This window comes from Malurus melanocephalus, unplaced genomic scaffold, assembly GCF_030028575.1.
Source record: "Malurus melanocephalus ecotype Western Australia unplaced genomic scaffold, MMel_1.1 scaffold_81, whole genome shotgun sequence".
Classification (NCBI taxonomy): Eukaryota; Metazoa; Chordata; class Aves; order Passeriformes; family Maluridae; genus Malurus; species Malurus melanocephalus.
Window position 1 is genome coordinate 218,460 of NW_026623313.1, and position 13,654 is coordinate 232,113.

At 57.0% G+C, this 13,654-nt stretch overlaps 1 protein-coding gene and 1 non-coding gene across 2 annotated transcripts in view; both read left to right on the plus strand.

The window, feature by feature from the left end:
• Positions 1-6: 6 nt before the first annotated feature.
• Positions 7-13,654, plus strand: part of WNT10A (Wnt family member 10A) — a 17,764-nt gene continuing 4,116 nt past the window's right edge. Inside the window, exons 1-3 of the mRNA XM_057367575.1 lie at positions 7-248; positions 2,918-3,180; positions 10,821-11,197. Of these exons, the coding sequence (XP_057223558.1) occupies positions 190-248; positions 2,918-3,180; positions 10,821-11,197 (699 nt within the window). The 5' untranslated portion in view covers positions 7-189. The remainder of the gene's footprint in view (positions 249-2,917; positions 3,181-10,820; positions 11,198-13,654) is intronic.
• TRNAV-GAC (transfer RNA valine (anticodon GAC)) lies at positions 13,435-13,507 on the plus strand. The gene has a single exon. It is a non-coding gene; the product is annotated as a tRNA-Val (tRNA).

A 13,654-nucleotide genomic window follows, 5' to 3' on the forward strand; every position in this document is an offset into this window, starting at 1 on the left:
TGGCAGAGCCGCCCCGGCGAGCCGAGCCCCGGCGCGCAGGGAGCCAGTGAGAGGGAGGAGAGGGGAAAACACAAACAAGCAAACAACCCACAACAAACAAAGCGGGCAGAGAGCAGCGCCGAGCCCCGCCGCCCCTGCCCCAAAGGCGCCCGCCCGCCCGCAGCCCGCACAGCCGCTGCCCCAGCGAAGATGCGCCCGGCCCTGGCCCACGGACTCTGCTCGCTGCTGCTCAGCCTCTGGGTACCCAGGTAGGAGCTGCACCCCTCCATCCCCAGCCCCGCCGCTGAGAGCCCCGGCCCCACGGGGAGCGCGCCGGGAAGCCGCCGCGCCCAGCCCCGCACCGGGGGCGGTCTGCCCAGGGGGCTCCGGGGGGGTCCCTCCGCTCCAGCCCGGCCCCGCACGGCTGCGGCTCCTCGTTCAAGGGGCTGTCAGGGCCGCTGTACCCCTCCGCCTTCCCTCGTCCCGACGGAGCGTCGGTGGGATGCGCGGCTTTCCCCGCTCCAGGAGGTTGTCCCCCTTCCTCCCCGGCCGGAGACGCTCCAGCGTCCGCCCTGACTGCCTCAGTTTCCCCGCTCTCCCGCGGAGGACAAGGGTCACTGTCGTGGGGGTCGGTGCCTGCCGGGTCCCCCTGAATCCCCTCCGTCAGTCCTAAAGGCGAGGGGGGTAGGAGGGGGCCACCTGCTTTCCAGAAAACGAACCCCTAAATTCACCGTCTCTGTCCGCTTTCACCTTCCCTCCCCCGCTCCCAAACTTGCGTGCTGCAGGCAGCCAAGGGTTAATCCTGGAGCTGGTATAAGTGGGGGGGTCCCCCGCCCTTCCCCCTCCCTCCAGCCCCTTTAAATATAATTTGTTAACGTTGGGGACTTGTATTAATTAAAGCAGCAGCCGCTGCAGCCTGTGACCTGGGGGCCTGTCACCGTGAAATCAAGTTTAAATCCAGATTTAAAGGGGGAAGAGAGCTGGGGGGAGCGCTGCGTCCTCCTAAGAAATGTGACAGTGACAGCTTCTTGCCGGTCGCTGGCCCTCCTGAGCCCTGGGTGGAGCAATCGGCAGAAGGACCTTCCCTCTACTCTTCGGAGCCCCTGCCTCAGTTTCCCTGCAGTGCAATCGGGAGAAAGACTGTAAAGTTCCCCCCCATCCCGGGATGCCCTGGAAAAAAAATGGCAGGCACTGTCAGGCTCAGGATATGCAGAGAATAAAGTCATTGCARTGCTCGGGGCAGGAGCTCTTGGGTTTGGGGATGGTGGTAACTGCATCCTGCTCCGCATCTCGTGTCAGCCAGGGCTTGGTTGGCAGCGTGAATGAGTGCAGAAAGCCGGGCAGAAGACTTCTTCTCCTGTGGAGGGATTTTAGAGGGATGTAGTCCCTTTCTCTCTCTTCTCTGCTCCACCTCGACTCTCCCTACTGAAGTCACTGTGGAACTACCCATGAAAGTGGTGGGATGGGTATAAACACCCTTGGGAAGCTGGAGAAAGCAGCAGCCTGATCCTGACAGTTCTCCCYTGAGCAAGCTGTAATTCAGCAGGGACGCTGGGGCTGAACCCTCCCTCCAGATCTGGGTGAACACTGAATGGGGAACTCATCCCCTGACCCCTGAGAGCTGCTTCCATCCATATACCTGCACCAGTCTTGCAGGATTTGAGGGAGCAGAGAGGGAGTAACCCTTCTCCCCAAGACCTGGCAGYTGCAGTCCTTCCTCCAGCATCCTCCTCCAAGTCTTGTTTCTGTAATCAAAGTTCAGAGCACTCCAAGCTCCTTGCTCCCCCCAGGGACACAGCACTTGGCTGTTATAGGGAGCAGGGAGAGACTTTCCAGGACAGAGGTYCCAGCAGGGACCAAGCTCTCCTGAAAAAGCAGTGGGGTGAAGCTGAGCTCCTAGTGTACCATGCTGCAAAATGCTGGACGCTGCTGGGCATCCCGCTGCCTGCTGCTTGCTTTGTGGGTCTTCCACTTGGGCATTATTTATCCCACGGTCCTTCAAGCCATTCCCTGGAGCTGAGCAAACACCTTCTACTATCTCCTTCTCCATATTTGTCTGTCATGTGTACCACTGTATTAGCTCCAGGCATCTCTCTCTRGACACACTTTGACTCCTCATATTCCACAACCCATCTCCACACATTCCATCTAGTTCCCCATTTCCCCAGGCAGCATTTCTATTTGTCTAAGTGCTTGTACCCCTGCCATGGATGCTTTCCCTTGCACCCACCCATCTGCTGCACTCTGTGCTTCTGTGGCCACAGGCATCAGGTTCAGTGGGGCAAGGACGTGACAGTGGGCTTGGGATTGTTGCTGTRAGCTTGAGGGTAGTTGGCGCAGTGCTTGGCTCCATATTTCACAGCTGAGCTGAAAGGAAAAGGCTGATAACTCTCTTTGCCTCCTTTGCGAGGACAAGAAATGCTGGGGGATACAGGAGATGTGGGAAGGGGGTCAGCTAGCAACAGGGATGGRGCCAGACCTGGAATGGGCCTCCTGTGCAGGGTGTCTAAATTGTCACAGGGGGAATCCCACGCTTTCTGGGGAAGGTGAATTGGGGCAATGTGTGCTGACAGTCTGCACTGCATGGCCAGTGTGGGAGATCCCTGGGGGAGCACACAGAGAGTGCAGTCCTGGGAGATGCTCCAGAGGCAGGATGGCCAGATTTGACTGCTGCTGGGCAAAGGCTGCTGGGTGTTGGCATTGTACTTCCGTGGCTCGAGGGGACTGCAGCCCCTGCTGGGTGTCTCTGCCTGGATAAGCTGCTGCTGTGCCCAGGGTTTTCTCAGCCATCCCTACAGGCAATTGGGCACAGTGTGGATTGAGGGGCATCTCCCTTCCCCATGTGTGTCCCCCACAAACTTTTCCCCCTCCCCAAAATGGACAACCGAGTGGTGGACACGCTGCTTGCTGAGCTCAAGGGTGTCCCTTTCCCTGCCAGCTCCTGCTCCAATGAGATCCTGGGCCTGAAGCTGCCATCGGAGCCGGTGTTGAATGCCAACACGGTGTGCCTGACCCTGCCGGGGCTGACGCGGCGGCAGCTGGAGGTGTGTGTGCGCCACCCTGATGTCACCGCCTCGGCCATCCAGGGTATCCAGATTGCCATCCATGAGTGCCAGCACCAGTTCCGGGACCAGCGCTGGAACTGCTCCAGCCTTGAGACCAAGAACAAGATTCCTTATGAGAGCATCATCTTCAGCAGAGGTAAGGGCTGGACGGTTCCCCTCCTCTCCCACTGTCCAGAACCTGCTCTCAGGAGCCTTCATGGGTTCCCCCTGGGTCCCTGCACAGCTCTTCCCTGGCCCAGGGGATTAGGCCAGCTTGTCAGCATCCCTGTGGATGAGGGCAGAAAAATGTCAGGGTCTGCCAGACCAAGGAATGCTGCACTGTAGCAAAGCTCCTCCATGCACCTCTGTACCTGTGCTGGCCCTTGTCCTGAGCTGCTCCTCCCTGACCAACCCCAGCTGCTCCTAAGGCTCCTTCCAGGCCCCACTGCTTTTTTGGCATCTTCTCCCTGTGTGGTGTAGGCTGGTTGTTTGGAGCAGTGCCATGGGTGTGCAGCATAGCTGGTGGGTCTGAAGGTGGATGCCATGCTYTGGGATTTGGTTTGGTGGATGCAGTTGAGCATCTGGGCTCATTCCTGCTCTGGGGATGGTGTTTTGGTGTGTTGTGATGAGCTGAGATGCTCTGAACTAGTGGCAYCTAGCTCATTGAGCCTGTCACCCTGGCATTCTGCCCTTGTGTTGGCTCTCCAGTGCAGAGACCTAAGGGGTCTCTGTTTTGTGGGACCCTAAAGCATGATGGCAGAGGGCACAGCGCTGCAGGCAGTCCTGGGTGTTCAGCTGGTCACAGAGCCCCCAGCTGCACTGCTGGGAGAGTTCCCCTAGCTCTCCATGTTCTGCCAAGTCCTGGTGCCAGAATCTCCTCATGTCTCTCGCAGTTATGCCTGTGTCTGCCTGTAGCAGAGCCCCTTGGTTGGTGCTCTCTYCCTCAGGAGCAGGCTCTGGGAGTGCAGAGGGGCTGCCCTGCATGGTGCAGATGAGGGTTGTGACCTGAKGGGACCTTTTGCAGGCCTTGAATGTGTCTTTCCACCTGAGCACCCTTTCTTGAAGCCTGTACCTCAGCATCTTTCTGAGTGCCCACTGCCCCAGACCATGGTCAGGAAGGACAATATGACACCAGTGGCAGGTGGTGAGGGTGCTGAGGGCAGGCCAGGTGCCCAGCACACATCACTCCTTCAGCTCCTAAGAAACGTGAAAAATAACAATGAAACTGCTCACGTACCCACTTTGTCAGCTTCTCAGCCTGATGCCCAGCAGAGAATTGCAACCATGCACTCTTCTTCAAACATCCTTCCACGTCCTACATCTTCTTTCCCTGGGACTACAAGGAGAGTCTYGCAGAGGAGGGGTTGGCAGCTTGAGGCTTACATGCCATTGAGGGGATGTGGTGATGGGAGCTCACAGGCAGCTGTAGCAGGTGGGGAGAAGGCTGGAGCAGGGAGCATAGAAGACTTTTGGTGTCTGAAGGTGCCTCATGTCCAGGGCAGCCTGGACAGCCTCACTGGATGGAATGCTAACTTGGAGCATGTGTGGCATCAGAGCTGTGGTCCTGCCATGGAGCAGCCCTGGTCRTTCTCAGGATCTCAGTGCCTGGAGAAGGGCAGTGTCTCTTCCCTCTGTGARCAATGCCCAGGTTTGGGCCTGGCAGGAAGGGTGGGGACTGTCAGTCCTGATAAGCATCGAGGTATTTCCAGGTCCTCTGAGGAATGCAGTTCATTTCTAGTCTCCTCAGGCGGCAGGAGACACCGACTTGCTGGCTCAAGTTGCTCACACACCCAGACAAGCTTCCTTGCTCTGGGTCCCACCAGGCTGGGTGAGAAGCACCAGCAGAAGAGAGCATTGACCTGCACCCCTCTGATGGCCACGAGCACCTCGCTTGTGTCTAAGGGCTGTGACTGGTGGGTGTGGGGACTCCCACAGATGTGGGACTCTTGCCCCATTTCTGAGCTCTTGGATGTGGCTCAGTCCAGGCTGTCAGCACTSGTGGGATCCCATTCTTTGGAATGGAGAGCCCAACACCCAGCAGCAGGGAAGGATGAATATAGGGCTGGAGCACTGGAGCAGGCAGGCATYTCATGGCACTCCTGTTTTGGCAGCAGAGGGTGCAGGATGAGCCCCAAGCACCCAGTTAGTCTCATTCTGGCATGGAGCAAACCTTGAGGCTGGTGCCCTGGCCCACTTCGAAGCCACTCATGTCCCTCAGTAACAGTGCTGGTGCTCTGAGCTTTGCCTCCCATCTGTTAGAGGCACACCATCAGAGCAGGGATGGTGGATGCATCTCAGGAGCCCAGTGCTGGAGGAGAGGAGAGTGGTGCAAGTGAGGGGTGCAGGCTCCATGCCACAGACTTTAATGCATCTGACCTCCAGGGACCAGGTCTCTGCTCTGTGCCCTGCCCCATCCCTGCCGTGCCTGGGAATGCAACGTGCTTGTAGGATCATTGTTTGTAACCTGAAGTGACAGACCCCTTTAATCTTTCATTCCTTTTCCCACTTCTTCGCCATCAGTTCAGCCGTGCGTGAATCTCACTTTAAATTATTTGTAGCTGTCTTCTCCCTCCCGCTCTCCCTGCTTGGCTCCGCTCCCCAACTCTTTCCTGTCCTCCTGCATCTCTCACATCTTTTCCAGTGCAGGCATGAGCTGGACAGGGTGCAACACTGTCCCAAGCTGTCCTGTGGTGCCTGTCCCACACTCTGCCCAGGATCCAGGCCCTTGGTGAGCCAGGGGGCTCATCCCCTGGGGACAGAGCAGAGGACAATGACAAATAAGTACCTGTCTCCTCATCCTGCTGAGCTGATCCCAGAAATGAGCTGGACACAGGGATGCTGACAGCATCCTGTGCAAAGCACAGATCTTGGACATGCTGCCATCCTTGGGGCACAAGGAACAGTGCCTGTGAGGCACAGCAACAGGTTAGCAGGGACAAGGGAGGTGCCCAGGAGTTTACCACCCCTGCTTTCACAGAGCCAGCAGGTTCTTTTGAGACACCCCCAGGGTCTGTGGGTTTTTCAGGTCTGGTCTTTCTATGCTGCATCCTTGGGGTATGAGATGTCCTTTGTACCCTTTGTTGAGTCTCCAGTGCCATCTGCACCCCCATCTCATTTGGCCCATATACCCTCCGTGTGCATACAGGCTCAACAGTGCTAATCCTCCTCCAGTCTTCCCTGGCTCCCCAGTTGGCTGCCCACTTACTCGCCACCGTCCTGCCCATTCCCTGGCACTGTCACTTCTGCCAGCATGCACTAGTGCCATCCCTGGTCCCATCCTTTTCTGCTATACCTCCCTCTCCCTCCACGTGCTCACTGGGCTGACAGAGAMACCCTCTCCTGGCCTCAGGAGATGTAGGAGGATGGAGCAGTGAGGTGGAGGCAGGTGGCTGCATCTACACCAGAAGCTGAAATAAGTCCCCTGTTCCTGCTCCAAGGGTGAGCATCACGATGGTGTTCACCTCACTGGAGAGGATGGCCTGTTGTCCTGGTGTGGTGTCCCACCACAGCATCTGTGGGCTGCCAGGCACTGTGTGGCTTGGCTGGGCTGATCCATGGTTGCCTGACAGAAACCAACCTGCATGTGGTGGCGGGTCACAGAGTCTTGGTCCTTGTGTGGAATGTGTGCACCCATGGGTGGGTACAATGCCAGYGGGGTTGGAGCTGTCTGGCTGCTGGGCAGGGGCTGTCTGAAGTGTGCTGTGGGACTGACTGTTCCTCTTTGTTCATCCCACCTTGTCCTTGAAGGCCTTCAAGAGCTCATGGCTTGAGGGCAGAAAACCCTGGTGTGCAGTATCTCTTGGTTCCTGCAGCCTTTGGAGAGATGGGTGATGCTTCCATGCCCCATGACCACCTTGGAAGGGCTCACTGGTGCCAAGGGGTCAGCATGGCCATGGCCAAATCTTGATTTCTTCCAGCACAGAGTGGGGAACTCCCTGCAAGGATGGAAACACCAGGTGCTGGGGCCCAGCCAGCTGTGAAACAGARCTTGGGGAGGTTTGCTGTGTGCTGAGGGAGGCAGGTGCTGTTACAGCTATCCGGGGAGATGCTGCCAAGCTCAGGACCCCGGCACCCGGCTCTGCAGAGCCCYAGCCAAGCTGTGGTGCCCGCAGACCGCAGCGCCTGGCCTGGCRCACCTGCAGCTGGGCTGCTGGCAGGGTTTTGTGTACCCCCGGGCAAACCGAGGGCTTTGCCCACCTGGCCCTGAAGCACAYGCGGGTGCTTTGGATGCTTGGCTTCATCCCCGTGGGTTCCCCCGTTCCGTGGGCCTTCTCCCCACTGATGGGTGCAAGTGAGACCCTGGGGCCAGGCAGGATTGCCGATGGTGCRGGGCTGAGCCCGGCTCCCCGCAGCCTGCACGGCACTGAGGGCTGCTGTCTCCGAGTGCCGTGGGCGGACCAGGAGCGAGGGCTGCGGGCTGTCCCTGGCACGCTCAAGAAGGTGCAGGGAGGCAAGTTGGGATCTGCAGGGAGGCATTTAGTGCCTGGTGCTGGGCCAGACCCTGGCAGGTTCACCTGCAGTTTAATTAGGGAGAGGGGAGGGGAGGGAGCGGGGCTGGGGGAGAGGCAGCGTGTTGGGACTGGCCGTCCCGGCAGGCCTCGCAGGAGGTGGCGGGAGAAGTTCTCCTCTGCCTTATATCAGGGCTGGGGCAATGTGCCCACAGCTCCTGGCAGCTGCACCCCACTCCTGGGGGGTACTGCTATGAARGGGGCAGCTGAGCATCCCTAGGTACCCGAGGGTGAGCCCAGATGAGGCATTGCAGTGGTGTGTGCTGGAAGAGAGTTGCTGCCTGGAAGTGATGGGGAGCTGTGGGAGGAAGGCCATGATTCCAGCTCTCCCTGGTCTACAGATTAGAGCCCACAGCTGTGTCTGAGCCAGCCCTGTAACCTCCATCCCACATCTGCTGAGAGATGGAGGAACTGCAGCATCCACAGCGGACCCAGTGCCGCTGTGACTTGGAATCTTGCTAAATGGCTCCCCATCTCCAAGGCACATCTTGACAGGGAAAACTTTCCCTGCTGAGAAAGCTGATTTGGGATTTGACTTGGGGATGTGATTTCAGACCTGTCCTCCTTGCCCTGCATGGTCTTTGAGTACAGATGCTGGTGGTGGTGTCAGGGTGGTGTCCTCCATTCCCTCTTCCCTGCAGGACGCAATACTTGTACCTCCTACAGCTACACCTCATTTGTGGTCTCTGGAGGGATATCATGGCTCAAAAATCACTGCTGAGGTCTTAGGTGGCTGGGATAGCTGGAGAGCCTCCCTCCAAAGGGCTCAGGGCTGGCCACCACATGCCACTCTCAGCTGTGGTTCCTGCCGAGCCCACGAGGCTGCTGGTTGTTGCCTGCAGCCATGTCGCTCGTCATTTTGCCTCACTCCTCTGTCTCTGGTGTGGCTGGGGTAGAGCAAGGAATGTAAACTGAACCTCCAAGCAGAGCCATACTGGCATGGCTGCTGTGATCCCAGTKCTGCCCTGACCCCCTCCTCCTCTTTGCTCACAGGTTCCCAGGAGAGCAGGTGAGGGGAGAAGGGGAGAAGGAAGAGTGGCAGGGCCAGGCAGAGTGGTACTGAGCAGGGGAATGACCACAATGAGATGGGACCAAGACTCCTTGAATGCTGCAATGTTATGTCCTGGGGACCAATCTGTCCCCTTCCCACAGCCTGGGGAATGGCAGCTCCAGGGTCAAGGATCTATGCCTCATCCATCAGCTTACATGTGCAAAGCAGTAGAGGAAGAAGGAGGGCTAAGACTTGACCCCAAGGGTTTCCTAGCCATGGAGGGCACCAAACAAACCTGACCTCTTTACCTGTCAGGAGATGGGCTTGCTAGATGGACTGGGTGGGGTAGAGCTTGTGTCTGGGCTCTAGAAGGGATTTTAAGGAGATRCCACACCGGAAATTATTTGTTATGCTTGAGAAATGTGCGAGAAGGAGGCAGGGCTGAGAGGAGAGTGTTGTGCTGGGTGGAGGGTTTGCTGCCCCTGTGTCCAGGCACTGGCTGTGTGAGGAGCTGGGGATGCCCAGTGGGGTGGCAGTGACAAACTAGGCTTTGCCCAGGTTTGGCCTATGAAGGGCTGGAGCTGGCCTAGAYGGTGGGATCAGAGAACTGACATAGGGAGGATCTGGGAATCCAGGAGACCTTTCAGTTCTGCTTCTCCCTCCTCCATTGCTCACCTGGAGACTGACGTTGCCCAGCTGCAGGCCTTCATGCTCCAGCAGCRCTGTGGGTGTGTTGCAGGCACTGCCTGCCAGCACTCTCCCTGGGGAGGCTGCACGGCACAGTGAACGCACCAGCAGCCCCATTACCTGCCCGCTGAAAAATGTTGTTCAACTTGTGCATGGAAAGAGGCTGGCTGAGAGCAAGCTTGTCCCACACCAAGGGGAAGCTGGGAGAGGCTCCTGCTGGCTTTTAAGCAGCACCTCGTTAATTTTTTAAATGCACCACTGTCAAATTAACACACAAAAGAGCAGCATGACTTTAAATGCAGGTTTCCGGGCTGCATTTCATTTTCCTTTAATAAGATCATAGCATTTGCTCAGCGGGCGGCAGCGAACCGCGGAGGAGACGTGCGTGATGGGGAGCACTGCCAAGGACGGGCGACAGCAGCAGTTGCACTCTCACCTCTCCTGACTCTGTGGTGCAGGCAGGGAGCTGGCAGACCTTTGGGGTGCTCAGCTAAAGCCCCCTTTTGATGGCATGGATCTGGTAAAGAAAACACCCCAAAACTTGTCGTCTGTTCAGCTGTGTCGAAGCCAGGGCCAATCAAACTGCTCATGTCCAACAGAGGGGGAGAGGCTGGGAACTCCAACTATTTATTTATTCACATGTGAYGCCAGGGCACAAAATCTGGTTCTCCCTCCATCCTCACCTCATGCTGGGGCTGGTCACTGTGCACCAAAACAAACAGCACTGCCGGCTCCCTGCCTGGCCTGGGAACCACAAACAAAAATATTACTTTGCATTTTAAATAAAATAGAAATTGCTGGGGAGGAGAGGGTCCTCACCTGRCTGCAGTGAAGCCAAGAGATTCTCAGACAGCCCCTGCTCACAGCCACATGGAGCCCCATGGAACCCCTCCTGTGAGACCTGTCCTTGTCCCCATCTGACCTGTCCCCAGCTAATGACATTTGTAGATGTCCTCACTCCCCAGCGTTTAATGACAACCAGCTGCCGGATCTGGCAGCACACAGTGCGGTCACGGCATGCTCTAACTGACTAGGGATGCTCATTTTTTTCCAGTGTGGCATCACATTCAGAGGTTCTTGTGGGAGCTGGCGGGGCTCAGGGTGGGCAGGGATATGGGCAGATGAATGGGGCTGGACAGGCAGTGCAGCCGGCTCTTTTTACTGCCTAATCTTCACCCTGTGAGTATGCAAAAATGGCCCATTCTTCAGCAGAAATATTTCCTGGACAGCATTATATTTAGTGTARTAGGAAACTCTGAGTGGAGAAGGGAGGAGGAATTGCCTTTCCCATCATGATGAGATGTCTGATCCATGATGCTGATGCCTGAGCAGCGCTGTGGTGGCATCTCCTGGAGCGATGTGAGAGCAGGGTGATGGYGGAAGCTGAGGACCTGGCTGGGGCAGGGCTGGGTCCTGGTGGGGATGGGGCTGAGGAGCAGAGAGTGGGGGATTCATTCATCCCATGGTTTAGGTGGGAGCTGGTGCATGAGGGTAAAGCAAGACACAAGCCAAACCTCCAAACCCCTACACCCCAGTGTGATGCTGAGCTCCTGCAGCCCTCCATGGGGGTCACACCACCCAGCCTGAGCCCCGCTCTCTCCTTCCTTGCAGGCTTCCGGGAGAGCGCCTTTGCCTACGCCATCGCGGCSGCCGGCGTGGTGCACGCCGTGTCCAACGCCTGTGCCCTGGGCAAGCTGCAGGCCTGCGGCTGTGACCAGAAGCGCCGCGGCGATGAGGAGGCGTTCCGGCGCAAGCTGCACCGGCTGCAGCTGGAAGCCATGAACCGYGGCAAAGGCATGGTGCACGGGGTGCACATGGAGCACATGCCAGCGGAGACCCCGGGCCTCCAGGACTCCTGGGAATGGGGAGGGTGCAGCCCTGATGTGGACTATGGAGAGAAGTTTTCCAAGGATTTCCTGGATTCCCGGGAAACCTACAGAGATATCCATTCCCGTATGAGGCTGCACAACAACCGCGTAGGGCGGCAGGTGAGTGGGGCACTGGGGACAGCTGCGGGGAGGTGATGGTGGGAACGGCAAGACTGTGGCAAGGCTGTGAGGGGCTCATGCTGGCTGCTGTGGGATCATTTGTGAGGCTGGGATTGCCCCCAAAGCACGCCCTCTCCCCAGTCTTGCCCAGAGCAAGGGCAGTGATACCCTTAAGTGGGGCAGGGCTGCAAAGAGATGCTGGTCAAACACCTCTGCTGAGAATGGTACCTCTGAGCATTGCTGCTGTGCCCTTGCCAAGGGAYGCTGTGCCAGGCCACTTTCACCTTCCTGTGCTGCAGTGGTGCTACTGGGGTGGCACAGCAATGATTCTGGCTGTCTCTCAGGAACTGGGTGAACTGGTGTTGGGCATCTGCAGTGGGAGGAAGCTAAAGACAGGGAGGAGAAAGTTATTGGCATTGTGCGGACACAGCACAGATTCTGCAGCACCCAGCCACATCTCTGCCTCCAGAAAGGGAGCAGGTGCYCTGAGGAGGCAGCTGTGAATGAGATTGAGTTAGGCAGTAGGCTTCTGTACCAGCTTGTGGGGTGCTGTACAGGTGGCAGCCCACAGCCTTGTCCCCCAGCTCTAGCAAGGTGCTGGAGCCTGTCCAGGCAAGCAGGACAGCCTCCCCTCCATCGTTATGATGTCAGGTCTCATTAAAGGTGCTAATTAGTAGCTCACTCTGTCTGGAAGCTGATGTTTAGAAGCAGCCTGACACTGGGGACAAGGAGCATGCAGGCAGGAGGGGCTGGGAGCATGGCTGCGTTTCCCTGCCTGCCTTTGCTCACAGCAGGTACCTGGGAGATCCCATCCATGGAATCCAACAGGACACATGTCCCCAAGACCCCAGTCACATGCTGCCTGGGCAGTGCAGAGGGGTGTGTAGTGGCTGCCGGCATAACTGATGAAAGGTCAGAATTCCACAGGGAATGTTTCCTTAGGATGGCTCAGTTTTGGATGTGCCTCTTGCTTTGAGCATGTTTGAAGCCAGCTGTGAGGTGTGGATGCTGCAGAGCAGGACCTTGATGTGTGCCCTTCCCTGATGCTGGAGCTGAGCTTTACCACCCTGGAGAAGCCATCCCAGTTTGGCCAAGCTGTAAATACCTGGAAAATACCAGAACTTTTGATTTGTTTGGCTTTGTTTGCTTGTGTGGGGTGAAGGCTCACTGTCTTAGGCAGCTACATCCTCTGCTGGCTGCTCTACCCCAATCTGAGCAAGACCGCCATTCCAGTTCTGATTGCAGGGTTTGTCCTGATTGCCCTCATCTCTATATGCCCCAGATCTCTGGGACTCTTGTCAGTGCTCAGAAACCTGCAGTCTGTGTTGCCTGTATCCCAAGGGAAACTCCACAGCCTGCAAAGGAAAGGGAAGGTGAGGGAGGAATATTTGCTCTGGCGGTATGTCATGAAATAGTTCCTGTGGGATCCAGTAGCAGCGAAAATGCCTGGGGTCTGCTTGTCCCCAAGGGCAGGCAGGCACGGGAGTGGCAATGTCAGCTCTTGGTGGCTTCAGAGACAAGATCTGGACTGATGGAAGAAGCCTGGGAGCTAGAAGCAGAGGCAGAGGATGACTAAAGGAATAAAGGAGGGAATGGTAGCAGTGCAGGTGGGGGAGCAATGCCTGGATGGGCTGCCCAGCTCAGGGACCTTGTTGAGATGAGGGTGTAAGCCCATGTGAGAGTTGGGCTGAGATGGCTGTGGGTGCCAGGCCTTGGAGCAAGGAGATGATGCTGTGCCTGTTCTGTGTCTGTTGGTGCCATGCTTATTGCCAAGGCTGGTCCTGGCCTTCCCACTGGGGATGAGTTCTCCAACTCCCCACMTGCTCTTTTAGCAATGCTCTGGGTCCCACACCCACCTAAGTCCCCCTTCTCCTAGGAGCAATTTTCCTGCTGTAAGTAAGTAAGGATCAGTCTCCGGAGATTTCCCAGGAAAGGAATGGCTGTGCTGATTACAGCAGCTCTGTGATTCTCCCCTCCAAGTCCTGAGGCTTGAWCACCTTTAGCAGAGCAGTGATGTGGACGTGGATGCCTCATGCTGTGCCCTGCCATGCCCCATCCCTCTCCATGCACCCAGAGCTCCCCAGCATCTCACTAATTYTGAGCATCCTCTCTGTGTTCTCTGTGTGTCCTGAGGCTGCTGTGTGTGTGGGTAAGCCTGTATCCCAGCTCGGACTCTACTATGCTGGAAGGAGGTGACAATTCCATGAATGGTGGCATCCAAATGCCATCAGATGTGTGTTTCTGTAGTGTAGTGGTTATCACGTTCGCCTGACACGCGGAAGGTCCCTGGTTCGAAACCAGGCAGAAACATRCTGATTTTTAGCTTTTTTACATCTATTTGTGAAGCTGGGCAGGGGATTGCAGCTGCAGGGGATGTGCAGCATCCTCTGATGGGGGCAGTGATGACCTTGGTCCAAAGTTGCAATAGAAAGCCCTGGGATAATAATTGATTCGTGC